Source organism: Petromyzon marinus, unplaced genomic scaffold (genome assembly GCF_048934315.1).
Source record: "Petromyzon marinus isolate PM22_M1 ecotype Great Lakes invasive population unplaced genomic scaffold, UKy_Petmar_22M1.pri1.0 PM_Scaffold_137, whole genome shotgun sequence".
Lineage (NCBI taxonomy): Eukaryota > Metazoa > Chordata > Hyperoartia > Petromyzontiformes > Petromyzontidae > Petromyzon > Petromyzon marinus.
The window spans coordinates 27,239-52,017 of record NW_027423099.1 but is presented as its reverse complement, the minus strand read 5'-3'; the positions used below and the strand labels follow the sequence as shown (position 1 = coordinate 52,017).

At 45.9% G+C, this 24,779-nt stretch overlaps 1 protein-coding gene across 1 annotated transcript; it reads left to right on the top strand.

The window, feature by feature from the left end:
• The first annotated feature begins 262 nt into the window (after window positions 1-262).
• Window positions 263-11,632, top strand: LOC142922664 (exosome complex exonuclease RRP44-like). The gene is made up of 7 exons (XM_076063497.1): window positions 263-292; window positions 3,617-3,718; window positions 4,385-4,449; window positions 5,102-5,180; window positions 9,451-9,662; window positions 10,640-10,808; window positions 11,331-11,632. Exons 1-7 carry the CDS (start codon window positions 263-265, stop codon window positions 11,505-11,507), a joined length of 834 nt encoding a protein of 277 aa, XP_075919612.1. The 3' UTR covers window positions 11,508-11,632.
• The last annotated feature ends 13,147 nt before the right edge of the window (window positions 11,633-24,779 follow it).

Sequence of the window (24,779 nt, the reverse complement as noted above, 5' to 3'; positions counted from 1 at the left end):
ACAAAATTGGTGAAAAGTTAAATATATTGTTAAGATGTATTCTTTGGGTTGTATCTTTGTTTAAACAGATGCTGGTTAATATTCTACATAATGTACGTTAGGTACAAGGTTGGCATTGTGGTTGTGCTTTTCATACCTATTTGCCACTGCACAACCGAGCGGCACCATGGCTGGCACGGTTTAGTAGGCTGCAGGTTGTTTATCCACTGCAAAAGCAGATCCATGCCATGGACGGTCAATGCTTTGAACAAGTTCATGGCACATGCAGATGACGCTGTGGTACCACGTCCCTGTGGTGTACCGACTGCCGTCACACAATTAACATGTCGCTAGCCCCGCCCCTGGATGCCTTGTGGGGCCAACATATCACGGTTTGGTTCTGGTTCGACACGGCAAAAAGCCAGTGGGTGACCACAGACACCTCGAGAGCTCTGCGCTGTCTGGGTTCCAATGTACCAGTGGAAATGGGATACCGGTGACGATTGGCCACGTATGTGCATATGCATGTTGAACTTCTTCCGTACCATACGTAGACAACCGTGCTAATCGTCGGTGTGCTTATGCAGGGCCATTTTGTGCGCTCTCTGGGCGAATGTGGGGATAAGGAGACGGAGACAGAGGTACTGCTGCTGGAGCACGACGTGCCACACCAGCCCTTCAGCCAGGCCGTACTTGCATGCCTGCCCCCTCCCACGTTCAGCATCACAGCAGAGGTACGCATGAGACGTGTGACGATATGTCAATTCCTCGATTGAGTTCAATTCTTACGCCTGCAGTGTGTTGGTGTGCTTGGTCGTGCATGTGAGAATCTTTTACTTCAATGTTCTTTATTACAAGGCCCACGGGCCACTGGTGGCCCCTGGGTGGCCTTTGGTGTGGCCCACGACGTGTGGCCCCCGACGTATAGGCCCCCGACAATAGACAAATGTGAAAACACCCCCCATCATCATCGTGCTGTCAAACCTCAATAGTTTCAAGATGTTTGGCCTGCGTAGAATACCTTCTAGAGGGCCTCTCTGGAGCTCTCCCTCCAGTCGAGGTCCTTCCGCTGCACTGGCATGAACGAGACGCCACGGGGCTCTACACCTTTACCGCAGACCGTATATAGAAAAGCCGTCGACCTGAAAGAAAGTCGATGGCTCGGACACATCATCGTAAGAAGAGAGGAAATTCACATCGGAGGAAGGAAGGCAACGGACTTATGGAAGCACCAGGGCGGAGACCCAAGAGGCAGGCCTCGAGAGATGCGGATCAAAGTGGTGAGCCAGGATGTGGAGGACTCTGCAGTGGCCGTGGAGATGGTCCAGTACAGAAATGAATGGAGCAAGGGGACTACAGACTTTTCTCCTATAACGCTGTACTTTCGTCCCTGAAGAACACCGAATTGTGGAAAAATCGCATAATTAATAATATAGGGTAAAGGACAGTCCGCAAATACGTGAGATGCGTACGCAGGCTTAACAAAGACTTTGGGTACGTGAGTAGCATCTAGAAGCATCCAGCATCATCCCGCTGTGTGATGCTACACCGAGGCAACCGTACAACCGCTTATTCTGCCTCGCACAACGCAGTTCTGTTCACTCGATCGCCTTTTATCCAATTCACATCCATGTTATGAAAAAAATGTGTTCCCTAATGCATTCATCGCATTATATCTAATTCACGATATGAAAACACGCAGAGTCATAGGAGAACGGACTGTACTTTCAAAATATTCAGTCGCCTATTGAGAAGATAGAACGCCATTAGAATGAAGTTGGTTTACCCATGTATGGCTCACCCTGTGTTTTGGTTGTTGGAAGGCAGCGTTTTGTTGAACCTGGTGCTGTGTGTGTCCCGTACAAGGACCAGGCTGGCAGGGAGGACCTCCGTGCATTGTCCATCTGCAGCGTGGATCCTCCAGGCTGCACAGACATCGACGATGCCCTACACTGCAAACCGCTCGACAATGGGAACACCGAGGTATTCATTTGGTGGTGGTAATCGTGGTCACGGTCGCGGTAATTCGTGCCTATTCCTTTCATGGTTTTGTCAATGCTAGCGGAGGTGACAAGGGGAGTTTAGTGGCACAATGATAAGTGCACTGCACATTCATCCTGTCAAGCTGGTTTAGATTCCCAGTCATGGCTAACACCGGTACAGAGTGATATCTAAAAAAACTGCCCAAGTTCTCCCCTTCACCACCTGCATTGACCATCGTAATAAAGCAAGGTCAAATGACAATCGCGACCCATTACGGCATGGAGAAGCCCTCATCCTGCAGTGGATTGACAAAGGGGTGGACAATATTCCTGTTTTTAAGTTTCCAAACATTGTTGCCTTAGTGCCCGTATTCTTGGTCTCTGCTCAGCTCAGGACTGACTTCAACATGGCTCGGTTCTGGCTTGATCTGCTCCGTTGCCTCCAAAGAAGCATGAGTGGCTCAGCTGTGCCTTGGCTCACGCTCAGCTCACGGAAATTCTGAGCGTGGCTGGGAGCATGCAGAGATATACGAGGAGGCACAAGGGACACAGAGGCTCAGGGCTGGAACCATGCTTAGAGGCAGCTCTGGTTTTAAGCGTTGCTTTGATGTGGCTTATTGAGAATTAGAATATTTATACTGGAGGAATCCGATGAGCTATAAAGCTATTTTTCACATGTCCAGTAGAGGCGGGTAAGAACGTTACAACAACAAACAGTACAAAAACATAATAGTAGTGCAAAGTACAAGAAAGATAAACAAATAACCCAAACACAAACAAATACAACGAAACCATCCCCATCCTACCAGGCAAAGCCCACTGAGGTATTGATTTATTTTTGATTAGTGAACTAGCCACAAATGAATAGCTCAACAAAGTGGCCCATCATTTGGACATTTATAGCAGCCAAAATAATAGAAATAATCTCAATGCATGTTGCGCGAGAGCCAAGCCTGAGCCAAGCCATGGCTAAGACCCCACTGGCCTAAGTGTCCACGTCACTGGCCGAATGCCTGGTTCACAATGAATGCACCAGGTAGTAATGGATGTGCATTTCATTTCATATTATTGTGCTTTGGTTGGAGTGGCTATGGTGGAGGTTATGCATGCATGTGGAATGAGCGACTTCCGACAGACGTCTAGTAGAAGGCTTCTTATTTATTAAAAGCACACAGGGCGATACACTTTGTAATGCGGCTACACCTAGGCTGTACAAGCACGCAGCCCATCTCCATCCTGCGTAGCTACGCTGGCTGGTTGACGAGCGTAGCGGCGGAGACAGAGCTGCTCTTGCAGAAGAACCAGCCACGTGGTCGAAGACGAAGAGATGACGACGGTAGCGACGCAACCAGGACCCAGACCCCACGCTAACAGCCCCGAAGCTCTGATTCGGTGCTCTTTATATCTGCCTGGAGTGGCCAAGCTCCACCTCTGGCCACGCCCCCTTTCTAGAACCTTCTAGGCCCTTCGGGATGGTTCCCGGAGCTTCTCGACTGACTCCGCCGTTGACCTTTACCCCAGATACGCCCCTTCATAATAAGGCGTTATGTAATGCAGCTATAACCTTAATTACCCTTACAGGCCGGCAGGTATCACCCTGTCATTACACATCCATGCATGTGAGGGTGGTGACGGTGTATTAATGTGTGTTCTAGGTTGGGGTACACATCGCCGATGTGAGCTACTTTATCCGGCCGGGGAATGCCTTGGATGAGGAGGCATCTCTGCGTGGTACCACAGTTTACCTGTGTGAGAAGGTAAGATGTGGATTTCTTCTTGCCACAATATCAAGTGTTTTACGACCCGCCGATTTCATCCTTTCATTCTTAACTTTACGACATGATGTAAAATATTATGATGTAACGATCATCGCGGTACCAGTTTCCCCACAACTGTAATTGTATTTGACATTTTCACCACATTTTTTTGCGTGCTTTTCAGTACTTCCCGTGTGAATAACGATAACTTAAAAATGAATTAGAATTAAAAAATGTGCAACAACAATGCTGAATATCTCTCATGATGTTTTAAACGAGGTGATTTTTGCGGATTTCTTATCATATGATGTACCGTGACATCATGAGCGGCAGGCTATCGGCGCAGTGGTAACACTCGTGCCTTGCAGCAAGGAGACGCTGGGTTTGATTACTCAACTCTTGTGCCTTTTTGCTTGCAGTTTTGTTTGTCCTCCCCCCTGTTAGTGAATGGGTTTCCTCTGGATTCATCAGATTTCCTCTAAATAAAACCCATACAATCTTAAGTGGCATTCGCGAAAACATCCCTTTGCTGAACACTTACCTGCAGGTGACTTAATCATGTGTGGGTTTGCTTGCAAAACACTCGTTGAGTTGGTGCATATGTATTTGCCAGATTGTGTTTATTGACAGAGAAGTGGTTGCGTTTATGTGTTTGTGCGCCTGCAGAGGATTGACATGGTGCCAGAGTTATTGAGCTCAAACCTGTGTTCCTTGAGATCCAACGTCGACCGGTGAGATGCACCAACAACTGTGAACTCGCAAGTGCGCACATTGCAACCCATACTCAGCAGCTAACGTGCGTTGTTGCCAGGTGCACATGTAATCCCATGATGCGTGGCACTGTTAAAGTGTAATTTTACAGATCCACACAAGCATGTGTACATACATAAGCAGCCAAACCAGGATGGCACAATGGTAACACGTGTCTCACAGCAAGAATGGCCTAGGATTGATGCCCGACTTGGTTGCCTTTCCATGTAGATTTTGTATGTTCTCCCCCTATTTAGCATGGGTTGACTCCAGGTTATCAGGTTTCCTCTCATCGCTAACATAAACGTGTTATTACTACTATGATCCTTAACCAAGGAAAGCCTCACTGAATCTCATAACTTCGGGAGGGTACTGCAAAGCTTTTGCAGTCGAACAATGGTTGCTACGTATATATTCCAGTTGAGTCATTTGTAACAACCCAAACCGGTATTTGGCCAAACATCCCGCTGCTGAAAGAATGACTCGACTACCAAAAACTTGGCAAGACCCTCCTGAAAAAGAGTCTCGAGACTTTGCGAGGCTTTCCTGAGTGAACACCCTGCACCAGTCCAATGTCGACGACTCCGCCACTCGACGGTGAATGGCCACGATGCATGTGCTGTGCGCGTGCAGGCTGGCGTTCTCGTGCATATGGGAGATGACTCCAAAGGCTGAGATCGTGAGCACACGTTTTACCAAGAGCATCATCAATTCCAAGGTGAGTTCCCCCCCCCCCACAGACGTTCAGTTTTTGTAAAACTCTCGTTTGCTTTCACGTGTATTGTATCGGTGCCTTGCTATGTTAGTGCAGTTGAGGTTTCCGGATGGCTGAGAGGTCAGAGCGTTGAGCTTGCACCTCTGGGTTCACAAGTGTAGCGAGATGAACCGGGTTCACAAGTGGTAGTATGTATGTTGAACTTCTTTTGCACCATACGTAGCCAACTGTGCTAATCGGAGGTGCGAGGTAGGACATGAAAGTAGTGAGTTGATGGTCTCTGTCCAGTCAACAATCACTGCACAAAACACAGAACATGCCAATTCGTCACGAGTACAGCACACCGGTGTGTTGTACCAGTGACGAATTGGCCACGTTCTGTTTATGTTACAACCCTTACTAGTTGGCTGTGTCGGGTGGTGGCGGGTTTAACGACACATTTACGTATTTACACAATCTAACCCAAAAAACCTGTATTATGGATGATATTGGTCACGAAAGCCTGTGTTAAACTCACTGCACATAAGACCACCAAATTACATTGCACTAAATTTGGTTAAATTCCAGCTTTGAGAATTAAAAAAATATAAATGTTGCTGTCTTTGGGTGAGCGTAACCCTCAGTGGTCATCGGGCGCCACGTAGACATCTGTTGAGTTCTGGCTTGGGCTTGGATCAGGCGTGGGCATTGTGTAATTGCGAGGACCCCATGGTTCACCCGTAGTGTGTTCATCGTATCCCCGTAGGCGTCTCTGACGTACGCAGAGGCTCAGCTAATGATGGACGACGCCGGGCGGAAGGACCCGGTCACCAGCAGCTTGCGTGGCCTCAACTCCCTGGCCAAGATCCTCAAGCAGAGGCGCATTCAAAACGGGTAACTCATTGTCAAGATCCTCATCCCCTCCACCGCCACTGGAGCGATGAGCAGTATTAATGGGTGCACCACATTTAGTCGATCGGCAGGTCGCCTGTGGCGCGGTAAAGTGTGGTTACTCCCGTGTCTTCTAAGACATCCGGCCAGCGTGGAAGAGTAGGCTAAAATACATTGAAAGGGACTGTAGAAGGGTGTATCTCTAGAGGGGCCGCCTCTTATGGGAGCACCCTTCTTCCAGCAGTGGCTTGAGCAAGCAATTGCAAGGCTGCACCTGTTGCTTTTTTGACCCCATGATGCATGAGGCTTGGGTGAATACCATGCACAAACAAGTGTTACAGGATTCATACTCAGGTTTTTTTTCGGTAAAGTCACGTAGGTAAAACTATAAAATAAAATAACAAGTAAATTAAATCACGACGTTTCGGGCGCAACACAAGCGTCCTTCTTCAGGTGGGACAACCACAGCCAGAAACAATTGCTGAAGTGGGCAAAAAAGGGCTGTTGTAACAAGAGGCTATATAGGTAAGAGAGTGGGGGGGAGCAAGGGGGGAGAGATAGAGAGGGGGGGTGTGGGGTAGGGGAAGTGGGGTGCTGCTAGAGGGATTAAAGGGGCGAGCACGGCAAAATGCCGGGGGGGGGTGGAAAGTGAGCGGGGCTGGGAGTGGGAGGCTGAAGAAGCTGGAGATGCGGAAATGAAGGCAATAATAAAGAAGTTAAGGTTTTACCTAGTTAATAACATCCTTCTAGATTGGAGTGTTACAGGCTGCTGCGGGGCTACATTGTGGGCAAGAGGACAATGCAGTGACATAAATTGTTTTACTCTACTTAATGCTCCCATGTCTGTGCTCCCCCACCTTTGCCAACGCGTACTGACCACCACGGTTAAGTACGGTAAAACCACCCCACGACCCGCATGGCATGGGGTGGCCCTCATCCAGCAGTGGATTGACTTAACGAGCTGTGCATGTTCAACTCAAATATCTGAGTTTGTGAAGTGTCTTATATTAAGATTCTGTGTTGTTTTGGCTGGACATGATAATCGCTCATGTCCCTTCTTCACCCGTAGGGCATTGACTCTGGCATCCCCTGAGGTCCGATTCCACATGGACAGCGAAACCCACGACCCGATCGACCTGCAGACCAAGGAACTCAAGTGAGTCTCGTCAACAAGACACCTCCCATGACTGCAATCCGACTGTTGTGCAGATCTCTCTATCAGAATCAAAATATATATTTCTACTGGAAGAATCCGATGAGCTATAAAGCTCTTTTTTCACAGATGTCCAGTTGGGGCAGGTCACAACGTTACAACAACAAACAATACAAGCACACGTTAGGATTGCAAAGTATTGGAAAGGTAAACAAATAACTTAAATAAATATACAAATACAACTAAACTATTTTTATCTTACCAAGTAAAACCCTGACCACAAATGATAGCTGAACAAAGTGGCTTATCACGTGGGATATTTATTATCAGCAAAATAATCTAAGATAAAGATTCTTGACCCTTGTGGTTGATGTGTTGTGGTGGCGGAAACTGGTGCGTGTACACAGGGAGACCAACTCGATGGTGGAGGAGTTCATGTTGCTCGCCAACATCTCCGTGGCGGAGCGCATCGTAGACGAATTCCCCGAGTGTGCGCTGCTCCGACGCCATCCAGCGCCTCCGCCTTCCAACTACGACATCTTGGTGAAGGCGGCGAAATCAAAGGTAGAGTTAGAACCCCTTTTAACGACTACCCTTGTTAACTAATCGCTTAACAACGGGCCTCCAATGTGTAGGCTTAACCGACCATTTCTCTGTTAACGACGGGCTGTTGTAGGTACAGTAAATATGAATTAATGCCACATAGCAAGGAAAAAATAAAATAATAAAAATATAAAACAATAAAATTCTCACGACGTTTCGACTGCAACACAAGCAATCATCATCAGGTGTGAAAACCACAACAAGAAAATTTGAAAAAAGTGGCAGTTATTTTTAACGTTAGCACCACGGAGAGAGATTTGACAGTTTGTTCAGATGGACGAGTCCATCTATGTTCGGAAAAGAGGAGGGGGGAGACGAAAAATAATGGATGCGGTCTGAAAGCCACCTTAAGCGTGATCAATCAATTAAGACCCGAAATGGTTTATGAAATCTCTCTCCGTGGTGCTAACGTTAAAATAACCGCCACTTTTTTCAAATTTTCTTGTTGTCGTTTTCACACCTGATGATGATTACTTGTGTTGCAGTCGAAACGTCGTGAGAATTTTATTGTTTTATACTTTTTATTATTTTATTGTTTCCCTTCTACGTGAATTTACCGAAAGAACCAAGAATATGAATCCCTGCAGTCACGAAAACTTTAAATCAAAATGAATGAATGCATTTATTAACAGTGTTTATTTTAATATGATGTGGTTATAATGTTAGTATCTTTATGTATTAATATCCATTGTTTAAATATTATAAAGTATGTTTTTTGGGTGAACAAGGGAAACTTTCGATGCTATCGGAACGAATTAAGCTTTTAACACGTATTTCCTATACTCGCTTAATGACCAAATCCTTTAATGCTCTTTAAGAGGGATTCTACTGTCTCTAGATTGCTGTTAACCTTCCTTCAATATCATCCTCCTCGCAAGGAATTCAGAGGTCGCCGGGTGGCTCAAATTTTTGTTTGAGGTCTTTTGGTTTAACCGGGTGATAACTCAGGAGACCATAATAGTCTCATTTGCAAGGGTCACCTGGGTCACCCTATGACCCAGAGATTACAGCTGGGACCCTGGCTTCAAAATCCAGCAGCCGCATTGAACATACTGTGTTATCAAGTGTAGGGAGTTGAAGGACTCAGCTCGTTTCCCAGCTACTCCACAGAAATAAGCAACAAAAAACCATCACGATAAATGTAGTACTGTATTTAATTTTAGATAAATTCCAGCACTGAAATGTTGAAATATCAGGTCGACTTATTGTGATGAACATTATGCTCAAAATGGGTGGGAATGTGCTACCCCCTACTGTGAAGCAGAGGTGTCTTGAAACGATGTCAGTATTGGCCTGAGCGAGCAATTGCAGGGCTGCACTTTTTACCTTTATCTTGAGATGTAGCCGTATAGTTTCCACTCGCCCTTAGAGGCAGAACAACTCAAAAGGTGTGACGAACCACAGACAACGCTGGAAGGCAGCCAGGCACTGTGCCAGATGTAGATTAATCCACTTGCTGTACTGCCTTCTCCTGGCAAGCCAGGTTATGGAAACCTGAATGCCCACAGGAAGTGCGCTGAATAACGTTTTCTTTCCAATACACCACAACCCTTGCTGCTTCCCCAGCACTGAACTACAAGCCACGTGCGGGATAGTCACCTCACAAACGCCGGTGTGCCCGATTTTTTTGCGCAGAACATCGAGATCCAGGTGGACTCGGCTAAGGCGTTGGCCGAGTCCCTGGACCGGGCGGTGGTGCCGGGAGCGCCACCATACCTCAACACTCTGCTGCGCATCCTGGCCACGCGCTGCATGATGCAGGCCATCTACTTCTGCTCCGGCATGGAGCCCGACACCCACCACTACGGGCTCGCCACCGCCATCTACACCCACTTCACGTCGCCCATTCGACGGTGACGTGCTCTGGCGTCAGGCACACGAGTGAAATCGACCTTCCCGATTATTGAGGAGACTATGTTGTTGTCTTGGTGTGGTCTGGGATTGTGCTGCCTTTCCCAAGTTTAAGAATGTATTTATTAATTGATGTACTTATGCAATGTTAACTTGTCATTATGGCACACCTCCGATTAGCACGATTGGCTACGTACGGTGCGAATGAAGTTCAACATACAACTTGTATATCTTTTTTCTATTATTTACTTTTAGTGATTTGTTTACCTTTCCTATTCTTAGCACTCCTATCATCTACCTACTGGACATCTGTCAAAAAGAGCTTTTATCGCGAATCGGATTTCTCCAGGATAAAGATTAAGATTTTGACTTATTTTTCTAAAAGGCCCTATAAACAGGAAGTTTGGCCAATTCCTTAAATGGTTATGTGGCTTGTGTTGGAGAAAAACTAGAGGATCCGGAGAACACCAACGCCTACAAGGAGGGTGACAGTGTTCCACGTGCAGAATCAAGAATCCATTGCCGTGTTGCAGCGGCGGCCAAAAGTGAATTGCAATTCTGCCATGGATCGCTAACGATTTTGTTGTGGATCTTAAATAAGAACACAGATATGAGCAGGCAGCAATTTGCGTTACATCTGATGACAAATAAAAAATCCTCAACAAAGAATAAAATTCATACATTAACAAAGATAATTTCCACCAGCAGATGGTGCTAGAACGTGGTATGTCCAGAGTACAGTATTCTATCCCAGCGTTAAATCCATCTGAGTCATTGTTTGCGTAGCTTTCTGGTGGATCGTGAAACCCGCTGAGATCCACCAGAATGAATCGCGGTGCTTGGTGGATTAATACCGCTGCTCCGTTGGCATCTCGTGGCCATACCGCAGCCTGTATCTACTGTAAATGTAATCTTCATATTAAATAGAGGCTACAACAAATGTGAATATTGTTGTTGTTGTCTCCCTGTACCGTTACAGATACTCGGATGTGATTGTGCACCGGCTGCTGGCCGTGTGCGTGGGCGCCGACCCCACGTACCCGGCGCTCACCGACAAGCAGAAGCAGCAGCAGCTCTGCAACAACCTCAACTACCGCCACAAGATGGCGCAGTACGCCCAACGCTCGTATGTAGCTTTCCACACGCAGGTGGGAGGCGGAAGTGTGGGCCACGTGGAGCTTGCACGGCGTGTGCTTAGACACCTGATAATGCGTCCATTCGTCTCTTGAAAACCATTTGTAAGGTCACGAAAGCAGGCATCGTATTGTGCGTGTAGTAAGAATCAATTGTTTTCTATTCGCACGCTTACGTGTGGTGGTGCCGTGGCTGTACTGGTTGGCTACACTTGACATTGCTTTTCAGCATTCTTCTGTGTTTGCTGAAAAACCTAGTCACTTGGCACATTTGCCCATGATGTGACAACTTTATTTGATTGGCTCTGTCAGGTGATGGAGGATTATAGTCAATACAATTGACATTGTACCTTCACGATTGAACTCAAAATAATCCCCATGACATGATGCCAATAGCACAACTGGAATAAATTAGCGGGGGGATGCGGAAAAATACCTTAAATTTTGTTGAATAATTATGGGCTTGGTAAGTGATGCGCGTGTGTCTGCTCTTGGCCACGTAGCGGTGATTAACGGCTGTTGTTGTTGTGGTCTCAGTTGTTCTTCAAGAGCAAGGGAGTGGTGAGTGAAGAGGGCTTCGTGCTGTTTGTGCGCAAGAACGCCGTGGTGGTGCTCATTCCCAAGTACGGCTTGGAGGGGACGGTTTTCTTTGACTCCAAAGATCTCAAGCTCAACGTTACCTTCGACGAGGAGGTAGGGCATGTGTTCACTTAACCGGGAGGCATTGGCATTTCCCGAACGGCTGAATTCTCCATTTAAACCCAGGACTGGCTTAATGCACTGGGACCCAAGCCCCCTGACCATCTCTCTACGATTAGGTTTCTATCAGACACACAGACACTTGGTTTAAGGTGGAAGAACGCAGTGAGATACGAAGCTCCGTTTTTTTTGCCATTTGGCAGTGTGGACTATTACAGAGGAAGTTACACCGGTGGATACATTAGAGCCGGATGGCTCTCAGGGCTATACCAAAATAAACTGAAACTGAATTAAATGATGTAAATGCGTTTCAAATATAAAACGGTCACAATTAAATATGCTTTGGAAATAACTGCCATGATGGAGCCCGTATTGTCACGGAGAGGACATCACATTAAAAATACAGTAAAATCCCTCAGATCCGGAAGAATTATAGAGAAAATCTAATGCTTTCTGTAAACAATGAGAAACTCAAAGGGCAGAAAAGTACTTGTAGAATAAAAACAAATTAGGGAAATAGTAGTTGATGCAAAAAGTGATCTCTAGATGGCAAAAAGCACATTTGTGACCAGTGGATCTGGTCCTTTCCAGCATGCCTTGCATGCCGCATTACATTGTCACTCTGCGTGGATAATGCACACAGCCTAATTTGGACCAGAAGCTCAAAAGGATCAACATTTGCAGCCATATTTTAGGTATGTTCTTAACTGCAATTGTACACTCCATATAACCTAAGGGGGGTTGCATCTACTCCTTAATGATGGCCAAATAAGGCTTTAAAATTCCTTGGCAGGCGCGCACATCACGATCTCTCGGTTGGTTTGGTCATTGCAGCCATCGGCTTCTCATGCCTGGTTTTCAGCTCGCGGTGAGGTGGCCCAAGCGGTATTGCATTCGCTGTGTGTTGTGGAGGTTTGCGTTTCAAACTCGGTGGCCACTCCGCTTAATACTGTGGTGTGTATTAAGCGTAAAATATTTACAGGCTATCCGCTTTAACAGTGGACGTTAAAAAATCCTGTAACATATTCTTATTCATATTCTTAGTTCTTTCGGTAAAGTCACGTTGAAGGGAAACAACAAAATAATAAAATATATATAAAACAATAAAAATTCTCACGACGGTTCGACCATAACACAAACGGTCGTCTTCAGGTGTGTTGGTTTGCATTAATTTATTTTTAAAACGGTGCATTTATTTACTTATAAAAAAACGTTAGCGCCACGTGCAGCGATTTGGCAGTTTATTTAGGACTAGTCCATCTATATTCTGAAAAGAGGAGGGGGGAGACGAATTTTTTTTTTAATGTATGCTGTCTGAAAGCCACTGTAAGCGTGAACAATCAATTAAGACCTGAAATGGTTTATCAAATCTTTCCAATGATTGATAAGATAGAATCCATCTTCTCGGTTGAAATTGTCTCTGTGCTTGTATATGTGGATAGCCTCATGAACGAATCTCTCATGGTAGCCAGATGGCTTAAAAAGAACCTCTGTCTTGGAAAAGTCAATGGCATGTGAGCCTACTGAATTATAACAATGATCTGCCATGGCCGAGGTGTTGGTCCTACCGTGTTTAAGGTCTGCTTTGTGTTCACGAATGCGGTCCGAGACATGGCGTTTGGTTTCTCCAATGTAATACTACCACAGAGGCAACTTAGTTTGTAGACACCAGGGTATTGTATGTCCGGAATCACATCTTTTACAGACGGAACCAGATCACGGATTTTATGTAATGTGTTGAAACGAACCTGGATCTTGTGTTTATTCAAGATTTTGGAGATCTTTTTTGTGATCCCCGCAATGTAGGGTAAAGTGATGGTTTTGAAAGGCTCCTCAAGAGGGTCCTTCTTCATGGTTTGAGTGATAGCTTTGCGGATTGTATAGTCGGAGTAACCATTAGCCCTAAGAGCTTGGTGTACGTGCTTGAGTTCACTGCCTATGTGTTCCTGGTCGGATATGCATTGGGCTCTATGATACAGAGTCTCTGTGCTTGTAGCTAACATTTTCATGGTGAAATTTGAGACTGACGCCATCCAGACTGCCACTCTGCGCCCAACCTTATGGAAGAGGTACGTGGATGACACTTTTGTCATCTGGCCACATGGCCGGCCTGCTCTAGACCAATTCTTCGACCACATCAATTCCATACACCCAGCCATCAGATTTACCATGGAAGTCGAAATAGATGTCAAGCTACCTTTTTTGGATGTCCTAATTAAAAAGAGACCTGATGGTTCAATGAGCCACTCTGTCTACAGGAAAGCTACCCATACGGATGCTTATCTGAAACCGGATTCCCACCACCATCCATCACAGAAGAATTCTCTCATCAAGACTCTGTATCATAGAGCCCAATGCATATCCGACCAGGAACACATAGGCAGTGAACTCAAGCACGTACACCAAGCTCTTAAGGCTAATGGTTACTCCAACTATACAATCCGCAAAGCTATCACTCAAACCATGAAGAAGGACCCTCTTGAGGAGCCTTTCAAAACCATAACTTTACCCTACATTGCGGGGATCACAAAAAAGATCTCCAAAATCTTGAATAAACACAAGATCCAGATCCGTTTCAACACATTACATAAAATCCGTGATCTGGTTCCATCTGTAAAAGATGTGATTCCGGACATACAATACCCTGGTGTCTACAAACTAAGTTGCCTCTGTGGTAGTAGTTACATTGGAGAAACCAAACGCCATGTCTCGGACCGCATTCGTGAACACAAATCAGACATTAAACACGGTAGGACCAACACCTCGGCCGTGGCAGATCATTGTTATAATTCAGTAGGCTCACATGACATTGACTTTTCCAAGACAGAGGTTCTTTGTAAGCCATCTGGCTACCATGAGAGATTCGTTCATGAGGCTATCCACATATACAAGCACAGAGACAATTTCAACCGAGAAGATGGATTCTGGCTTAGCAATCATTGGAAAGATTTGATAAACAATTTCAGGTCTTAATTGATTGTTCACACTTATAGTGGCTTTCAGACAGCATACATAAAAAAAAATTCGTCTCCCCCCTCCTATTTTCAGAACATAGATGGACTAGTCCTAAATAAACTGCGAAATCGCTGCGCGTGGCGCTAACGTTTTTTTTAAAATAAATAAAGAAATAAATACACCGTTTAAAAATAAATACATTTATGCAAACCGACACACCTGAAGACGACCGTTTGTGTTATGGTCGAAACGTCGTGAGAATTTTTATTGTTATATATATTTTATTATTTTGTTGTTTCCCTTCAACGTGACTTTACCGAAAGAACTAAGAATAACAATAAAGACGTTAAGGTTTTACCTGGTTAATAACATCCTTCTAGATTGGAGTGTTACAGGCTGCCGCGGGGCTACATTGTGGGCAATAGAGGACAATGCAGTGACATAAATTGTTTTACTCTACTTAATGCTCCCATGTCTGTGCTCCCCCACCTTTGCCAACGCGTACTGACCACCACGGTTAAGTACGGTAAAACCACCCCACGACCCGCATAACATGGGGCGGCCCTCATCCAGCAGTGGATTGACTTAACGAGCTGTGCATGTTCAACTCAAATATCTGAGTTTGTGAAGGTCGTATATTAAGATTCTGTGTTGTTTTGGCTGGACATGATAATCGCTCATGTCCCTTCTCCACCCGTAGGGCATTGACTCTGGCATCCCCTGAGGTCCGATTCCACATGGACAGCGAAACCCACGACCCGATCGACCTGCAGACCAAGGAACTCAAGTGAGTCTCGTCAACAAGACACCTCCCATGACTGCAATCCGACTGTTGTGCAGATCTCTCTATCAGAATCAAAATATATATTTCTACTGGAAGAATCCGATGAGCTATAAAGCTCTTTTTTCACAGATGTCCAGTTGGGGCAGGTCACAACGTTACAACAACAAACAATACAAGCACACGTTAGGATTGCAAAGTATTGGAAAGGTAAACAAATAACTTAAACAAATATACAAATACAACTAAACTATTTTTATCTTACCAAGTAAAACCCTGACCACAAATGATAGCTGAACAAAGTGGCTTATCACGTGGGAAATTTATTATCAGCAAAATATTCTAAGATAAAGATTCTTGACCCTTGTGGTTGATGTGTTGTGGTGGCGGAAACTGGTGCGTGTACACAGGGAGACCAACTCGATGGTGGAGGAGTTCATGTTGCTCGCCAACATCTCCGTGGCGGAGCGCATCGTAGACGAATTCCCCGAGTGTGCGCTGCTCCGACGCCATCCGGCGCCTCCGCCTTCCAACTACGACATCTTGGTGAAGGCGGCGAAATCAAAGGTAGATGTAGAACCCCTTTTAACGACCACCCTTGTTAACTAATCGCTTAACAACGGGCCTCCATAGAGCTCAATGTGTAGGCTTAACCGACCATTTCTCTGTTAACGACGGGCTGTTGTAGGTACAGTAAATATGAATTCATGCCACGTAGAAGGGAAACAATAAAATAACAAAAATATAAAACGATAAAATTCTCACGACGTTTCGACTGCAACACAAGCAATCATCATCAGGTGTGAAGACCACAACAAGAAAATTTGAAAAAAGTGGCAGTTATTTTTTACGTTAGCACCACGGAGAGAGATTTGACAGTTTGTTCAGATGGACGAGTCCATCTATGTTCAGAAAAGAGGAGGGGGGAGACGAAAAATAATGGATGCGTTCTGAAAGCCACCTTAAGCGTGATCAATCAATTAAGACCCGAAATGGTTTATCAAATCTCTCTCCGTGGTGCTAACGTTAAAATAACCGCCACTTTTTTCGCATTTTCTTGTTGTGGTTTTCACACCTGATGATGATTGCTTGTGTTGCAGTCGAAACGTCGTGAGAATTTTATTGTTTATATTTTTATTATTTTGTTGTTTCCCTTCTACGTGAATTTACCGAAATAACCAAGAATATGAATCCCTGCAGTCACGAAAGCTTTAAATCAATGAATTAATGCATTTATTAACAGTGTTTATTTTAATATGTGTTTATAATGTTAGTATCTTTATGTATTAATATCCATTTTTAAATATTATAAAGTACGTTTTTTGGGTGAACAAGGGAAACTTTCGATGCTATCGGAACGAATTAAGCTTTTAACACGTATTTCCTATACTCGCTTAATGACCAAATCCTTTAATGCTCGTGTTCGTGGAACCAATTACCGTCTTTAAGAGGGGTTCTACTGTCTCTAGATTGCTGTTAACCTTCCTTCAATATCATCCTCCTCGCAAGGAATTCAGAGGTCGCCGGGTGGCTCAAATTTTTGTTTGAGGTCTTTTGATTTAACCGGGTGAGAACTCAAGAGACCATAATAGTCTCATTTGCAAGGGTCACCTGGGTCACCCTATGACCCAGAGATTACAGCTGGGACCCTGGCTTCAAAATCCAGCAGCCGCATTGAACATACTGTGTTATCAAGTGTAGGGAGTTGAAGGACTCGGCTCGTTTCCCAGCTACTCCACAGAAATAAGCAACAAAAAACCATCACGATAAATGTAGTACTGTATTTAATTTTAGATAAATTCCAGCACTGAAATGTTGAAATATCAGTTCGAGTTATCGTGATGAACATTATGCTCAAAATGGGTGGGAATGTGCTACCCCCTACTGTGAAGCAGAGGTGTCTTGAAACGATGTCAGTATTGGCCTGAACGAGCAATTGCAGGGCTGTCCTACCAGACAGTCTCGTCCCTTCACCTGATGAAGGCCGCTTGTGTTGTGGCCGAAACGTCGTGAGAATATTATTGTTATTTTATTTCATCAATTTATTATTTTATTCTCATTCTACGTGACTTTACCGAAAGAACCAAAGAAGAACAATGCTATACTTAAAGTAGCACATTTTGATGTGACGTCACATTTCTCAAACCCCCCCTCCCCCTCGTCACACATCGTCACAAATGTCTGACCCCCCCCCCCCGAGGTGTTCATTCTGTGGTGAAGGGATGAGGAAAAGGAAGAGGGAAAAGTATGCAGTGTCGCCGCACGCAGGCAACATGTTTATCACACAGTTGTCCAAATATAAAAATACATATATATGTAGTGGGTTTTACGGAGACTGGAGACGTCTTTAGAGGCAACACGGTTTATTTGTAACTATGAACAGAACTCCCCTTAACTCCCACTATCTAGGGAGGTACAGCCTCCGGGCTAGCGTGCCCTCGCACTGATCAAACCTGGCTCTCAGCCCTCTGGCTATCTGTGCCCTAGGGGAGGCTAACTGACCCGACCCAGGCAAGGTACGGGTCCTGACCACTGGTCCGCGCTCGGCCCCGACCCTTATAAGGATGTCGGGTCCCAGGGTCCTAGCTAGGCTGGTCTTCTATTCTTCGTCTTCGGAGCACTGCCCTGAGCTGTCCCAGAGGTGCCCCTTTAATACACCTCTCGGGGGCTCTCCACCCCCGGTACCGCCCCCTCTCTAGAACCTTCCAGGGGGCTCTGGAAGAACTCCCCAACCCCTCACCTGGGGCCTGGCTCTCTCTGTCCTTCCCCAGCTCAGGGTGGCACCCCCTATGGGCTTGTGCCCGCAACTGCAGGTAAGTATACCGACGGTAAAGGATGTGCATTTATGACGCTACATCTATGCGAGAGAGGTTGTGTACAGGAGTCTGCTCTGCGGGAAGCAAGCATTGCCATACGAATGAGATGAGCTCGCGTTCGATGCGGGCAGTCTTGAGGACGACCGTCGACAGGCACGCGTGGAGGCACGCCGTGGTCACCGTGCAGCGCCGACTCGTGTAGGTGGTGATGGCCCAGTTGTAGAGAGGAATGCCGGAGCTTGGAGCCGATGTAGCCGAATGTAGGATAGATCATCTTGAGGAGCGTTGCCCTCGACCTCCTCCGGGAGGCCGTATGGTTTACTTGGCACTCCCGTCCCTTAGAGTCCAGTGTGATGTAGGCCTCCTCAGGTTCCAGCAGCCTGGCTTCGTAGGTCTTCATTGCACCGCTCTGCTCGTCTAGCATAGTCTGAAGGGTCATATGTGGCTGCCTCCTGAATCTTCACCCTCCTGCAAACCTTACTCGACATCTCGTTGAGGACCCAAAGAAGGGCAGTATTCTCTTTTTTTTTTACAAAAGGGCTTGTAAGAGCTCTTGTTCCTCCCACCGGGATCTCTGGTGTCAACTTGAACGGGGGTGGGGGGGGGAGAGACAAAGCTACGGCTTTTTTCCCAGGGGATCTGTCTTCTATGGAGCACAAAGATACAGGCGGAAGGTCCCCTTGGCCTAGCCATGAGGTCAGGCTCGAGTTGCTTACTGAGGACCCTACACCTAAGGAGGCTGTGGATCGCCCTAGGAAGCTCCAAAGTAGAAAACCAGCTTTCCAAGGCCCCCTATAAAGTGCCTGAGGCCAGGTAGAAAAATAAGAAAACTATCAAACAGGAAAGCGAGTGGTTATGTTGGGTCGAAAAAGGTAATGTTCTAATGTAGGGGTTGGAGCGGTCATTGCTGCTTACTCGGCCATGACGTCACTGCAACTCGTTTGATTAACACTTTTAAAATACAAAAATCACGACGCGTACTGAACATATTATTCCGAATCGGTTTTACCACCACTACCACCATGACACAGTGGCAAGGCTGGCACATCGCAGTGCAGCTGCTAGGCTGAATCATATGAATGAATATAATCAAATCTAGAAATATCCTTTATGTACCCAGGAGAGCCACATTGAGTCTCGAGACTCATTATTAGCTCCGTGCTGCATTAAGATGTTTGGACAATTTCAAGCATCAGGGTTCGGCACGTAGGAGGAAACCGGAGAAATGCGCAGATGTTGTGAAGCTGGCTTGGTGGTAGAAGTCAGTCCAGAACATTTGGCCCCACACCTATCACTGTAACGAATGAGTGTTCTACGGGGGCATTCTAAGCGAGGACTGATTGTATTAAAATCTACTTTGATCTACGAATCGTAATGTATCAATAATGTTAACGTGTAACATGCCCCACGGTTTTTCTTAATCTGGAAGGAGGGAACAACGGATGATCTGTGTGCTGATGATGTTGATGATCTCATAATGGCTGTTCACTTCGAGGAGTGGGAGAGTCTGATGGTGAACCTGGATCGTGCCAATAAGAGATAGGGCCTTACCATTCGCCCTACCAAATAAATCAAAGCAGTACCTGCCTTGATATTTTGTATGTCTTTAAGGACTCCACCCCCTCAACTCCGCATGATAGGTAGTTGTGGAAAGAGTGGAGGTATTCCCATATCTGGGCAGTTGTTTATTACCAGCTCCGATTTCAGAGCGGAGGTCTTACTCTGAATTAGTTCAGTGGCATATGCTTTTTTCAGCTGCATAGCGCTGTATAAAAGTTACATGGCCTATCACTTCATACAAAGCTCTGGTTCTTTTCTGCCAAACTTGTCCTCTCCCTCCCAGCTATAACCTCCCGAAAGCAACATGTGACCTTTGTTTTGGCGTGACAAACACCATTGAAAGCAAAACACCGAAAGTGTAATGACTACACGTAATGCAAGAATCTCAGTTGTATTTCTCAACGGGTATTGAATATAAAGTCCCAGGAGTGGTGAAGGTGCATCAGCCTGCAGACCCACAGGTGGCAGCGGTGGATTGGCCTGCAGACGTTGGGCTGGTGGTGGATTGGCCTGCAGACGTTGAGGTGGTGGTGGATTGGCCTGCAGACGTTGGGGTGGTGGTGGATTGGCCTGCAGACGCTGGGGTGGCGGCGGTAGATCGGCCTGCAGACGCAGGGGTATCGGTGGTGGATCGGCCTGCAGATGTAGGGGTAGCGGCGGTGGATCTTCCAGCAGTAGCCGACCAGTGGAGTTCTCGAATAAATTTACGCAATTTGCCGAACCTGGTGGCTTTGGCACAGGCGGTGGTGGTGGTGGATCTCCCAGCAAAAGCTGGGGAGGCAGTGGTGCATCTGCCAGCATGAGCTGGGTTGGGATGACAGCGTTAGATCTCCCGGCAGCAGCCGGGTGGTGGTGGCGGTGTTGGAGATGCCAGCAGCAGCCGGGGTGGCAGCGCTGAATCTGCCAACATCAAGCGCCATAGCAGTGGGGGTGAATAATATGCCAGAAGCAGTCGGGGTGGGGGTATCGATGCATCTCCCAACAGCATCCCTGGTGGTGGCGGCGGAACTGCATGTGGCTGCCAGGATGGCGTTGGAGGCAGTGTTGGTGTTGGTGGAGACTGTGGCCGTGGCTTTCTCCAGCTCCTTGAGCTATCGACGCATCATATCCAACTGCAGAAAGCGCTACACATTCTCCCGTTTGTATACTTGAGTGCAGGGAAATCATCGACAGTTTGGTCAACATTAGCCCCTACACGAGCCTTCTAATCATCGCAACTCTTCAAACTATATCGCTTATATAATGTACATCATTTCAGTCACAACAAAAATGACATATAACACATCGGGTCTGTGAAAATTACGGCTTCGTATTACCAATATCTTGCCTGTCCAGAGAAGCCCATGAACTAACGTTGTACATACAAACTCATAGACTCAGAGGCCCATAGACTGAGTCACAAATAGCAGTGGATAGGGCCCGGAACGGTGTGGTGGTAGTGAAAATATGAACCCAACTGCGTCCTTTTCAATGGAACCAGGGACCCAAGTGTCATCATAGGCTTTCCCTCACAATCGAGGATTGCCTTCCAGAGAAAATTTGGATTTTCTGTGGGTCCAAAGATGGCTGAAGAGACCAATCTGGGATCGACAGATTCTGCCGCAACTCTGGCACATGTGTCCAGAAATAGTGGTGGGTGGAACTGCATTAGTAAGTCGGGCTGCAGGCTCTTGTTTCCGCCATTCCCACTTTTTCTGTTTCTTCTGTTAAGTTTTAAAATGTTTGGCTTCTTGAAATAGACTCTGCCTCCATCTGAGGTGATCCTGGGAAAGATACTCCCTTGAGTTAGTGTCGATGGAGCACTTCTTCATGTTGGACTTGAGGACATCCTTGAAGCACTTTCTCTGACGAACTACATTCTCCCACTTTTGGTTAATCAAGTTTGACGGTTTTTCATTGAGGCATTGGCGGAAGAGGTCTTGCTTAATGGAGTCCTATAAAGCTTCAATGTTAATCTTCTGTAGACATCTCTTCCGATGAAGCCGTCACTTGGGAGCCAGTTTTATGAGCATGGTTGAGCAGATGAGTCGATGATCAGTCCAGCCACCAGCAGCTACTAGAACAGCCTGGATGATGCAGACATCTTTGGGATTGTGGGCATGGACAATGACGTAATCGATCAAGTGGCGGTGCTTAGATCACGGATAATGCTATGATGTTTTGTATTTGTTTTTCTGGCGTAACAGGGTGTTGATGATGATTACTCCATTTTCCGTGCATTTAGTCAAGGGAAGGATGCCGTTGGAATTGACTTTGCCCATTCCTACTTTCCCGATGGTTCCATTACAGAAGTTTATGTTTCTTCCAACTCTGGCATGCATATCACCGAGCAGAATAAGTTTGTCTCCCACAGGAACAGTAGAAAGGACCTGATCAAGGTTGATGTAACATTCATAATCGGAGTGAAGAATCAGGGCATATATGCTGATGACAGTAGAATATTGGTTCCCCACCAGTTTGAGACATAGAGTCATGAGGCGCTCAGTCATCAAGTTCATTCTTGATGGAGAAACCAACTCTGTGCAGCCGCCGCTGTTCTTCCTGTCTGCTTTTCGAGAAGAGGGTACAGCCAGCTCCTTGTTCCTTGAGCTGCCCCTCCTCTTCTCGTCGAGTATCATTGAGGGCAGCTGAGTTTCTGGACCACGATTAAGGTGCAGCATTCTGGGCGTTCACTTTTAGTCTTGTCCATAAGGGTCCTGACATTCCAGTTCCCAAAGGTAATTATCTGACTTTTAGTTTTGTTTCCACCACAGTAATGGGGATGCTTCTGAACGTGGTTATCCAGTCGGGAAGGAGTGAGACAGACTATGTTTAGGGCCACTTTCCTAGCTCCTTCCCCACGTGGGGTGAGCAGAGTGGATCATTTGAAAGGACTTCTTAGTCGCAGGTACAGCTGCAGAAACACACTCTTGTTTCTGCTGAGTGTTAGACGAGCTTCTTGTAGCTGCCACTAGAAGCTTCCAGACTTCACAATCATGCTCCCGTCATCACTAGCTGGTCACCAAAAACACTGTATTGAATGGGCCAGAAGATGTTGTTCCTTTAATGAAACACGCCTGTGCATGATTTATTTTATTGTGGAGAAGCTAATAATTGTTTTTTTACCCTGTTATCTGGCAACAAAACTGACACCTGTTTTTTTACAAGGAGTCATGTTTGCATTGACCACAATACCTGCGGTCGGAATGCAAAAAAAAACATAACTCTGATAATGTATGCACTGTCCTTGAAATTGATTGGTCCACACCCGAGACAGCGTTCCTTAGAGCCTAGTCTCACATGGTGTTGGACCAGATGACGCCAAAAAGCTGTTGTACAGTAGCTTCCACACAGTTCTTGAGAGAATGGGACCATGAATCCAATGGCAAGGAAACCAGTACGATTGGAGATATCGTTCTGCTGCAGTCTTGGTCCTCCTGCTCTGCCGTTGAGGACTTGTTAACCCATGGCTGGTGGCAGACATGCCTATTATAATGGCGGCCTATACTCGCCATGTGGCAGCATCGTTAAAGGGTATATGTCGCTTTTCAAGAGGAAAACCATTGGCATTTTCAGTCCTAACCACACCCTGGTGGTGCTGTCACTGCTTGGTCCACAACTGCTTATCCGCCAGGGTTGCCGCTGCTTATTTTGCAGCTAAAGTTCACAGAAGGTCGTTCCACTATCCACCACCTGCGGACACGCTGGGTCCCTGATATACAATACCCTGGCGTCTACAAACTAAGCCGTGTCTGTGGCAGTAGTTACATTGGGGAAACTAACCGACATGTCTCGGACTGTGTTCATGAGCATAAGGAAGATTTGAAACACGGTAGGACCAACACGGTAGCCTTGGCTGATCATTGTTTTAATGCGGTTGGCTCACACGCCAATTGATTTATCTAAGACGAAGGTACTTTGTAAGCCCACTGGCTATCAAAAAAATTCGTTCATGAAGCCATCCACATATACAGACACAGTCACAATTTCAACCGAGAGGATGGGTACAAACTCAGCAATCATTGGAAGAACGTCATCAACCAGTTTAAGTCATAACTGGTGTTGTTCTCATCCTGCCACCTTCCGATGTTAGTTTTTATTTTCCCCGTAGGTTCGGCTCTCCGATCTTACATTAACAGGTGAAACAAATTTCACACCAACATAGCCCCTTCCGCGTGCTGACCTCGACGTGGCGGCAGCTCTGCGATCTTACAGTAACATGCCAGCTCTCACATTAACATAGCCACCTCCGCGCCCTCGTCATGGAGACCGCTCTCTGATCTTACATTAATGTGCTAATTTCTCGCATTAACATCACTAGCCACGTCGTTTATGACCCTTGGGCTACACCCATTTTCAACCTTTAAAACAGTCTGCCTCAGCAGCTTTCCCCCTCTTTCTTCTTCCTGATGACGATCACTTGTGTTGTGATTAAAACGTCAGAGCTTTTTGTTTATTTTATTCTTATTAATTTGAACCTATCTACGTGACATTACCGAAAGACCCAAATAATATGAATTCCTGCAGTCACGAAAGCTTTAAGTCAAGATTTATAGTAATGACTCTTCCTCAGATCTAATTAGATGAAATCATTACCAGATGTATTTGCACCATTCCTACAATGCAAGGCTCTCACGAAGGTGATATGTTTTACAGATGGGTAGAGTGTGCCATGGTTTCACATTAAGGGCAATGCTGCTCTCTGGTTTTAACCAATTGGATAATTGCAAAGTATTATTTAAAGTCTGGTAAATTTGGACTGTTGCACTGACGCAAATGGCCGGTTCTTTTTTGAAAAACAACCACCATTACTTTAACAAGCCTAATTGATGAAACCCAAATGGAAGCCGGTATAATTATATTGCTTAAAACAAATGCTGCTGGGGAATGTTGGTGGGAAAAGCCATTAGGCTGATGTATTTAAACATCGTATTCTGATTTATGTGGAGACACAAAAAGCGAGTTATGCTTCTACAGTATTTGCTTGTGCAAAGCATGGACAATCATTGCCACAGAGACTGAATCAGCTCGGTGGCTCGGAGATGTTAACTACCTCACCTGGTATGGAGGAGGCCGAGGGTTTGATCCCGACCCTGATGCCTTTATAAGGAGTACCTTGGATATCGAGGTGGTTACATTTTTGGAAAGTGTAGCAAAAGCCAAAAGCGTGATATTCAATACTTAAGCTTGACCTAA

Excerpts from the sequence above, each read along its gene's own strand:
- LOC142922664 (XM_076063497.1), top strand. The coding sequence starts at position 263 with ATGCAGATGACGCTGTGGTACCACGTCCCT. Across the intron at positions 293-3,616 it reads CGCTGTGGTACCACGTCCCT|GTTGGGGTACACATCGCCGA; the intron begins GTGGTGTACCGA and ends TGTGTGTTCTAG. Across the intron at positions 4,450-5,101 it reads TTGAGATCCAACGTCGACCG|GCTGGCGTTCTCGTGCATAT; the intron begins GTGAGATGCACC and ends GTGCGCGTGCAG.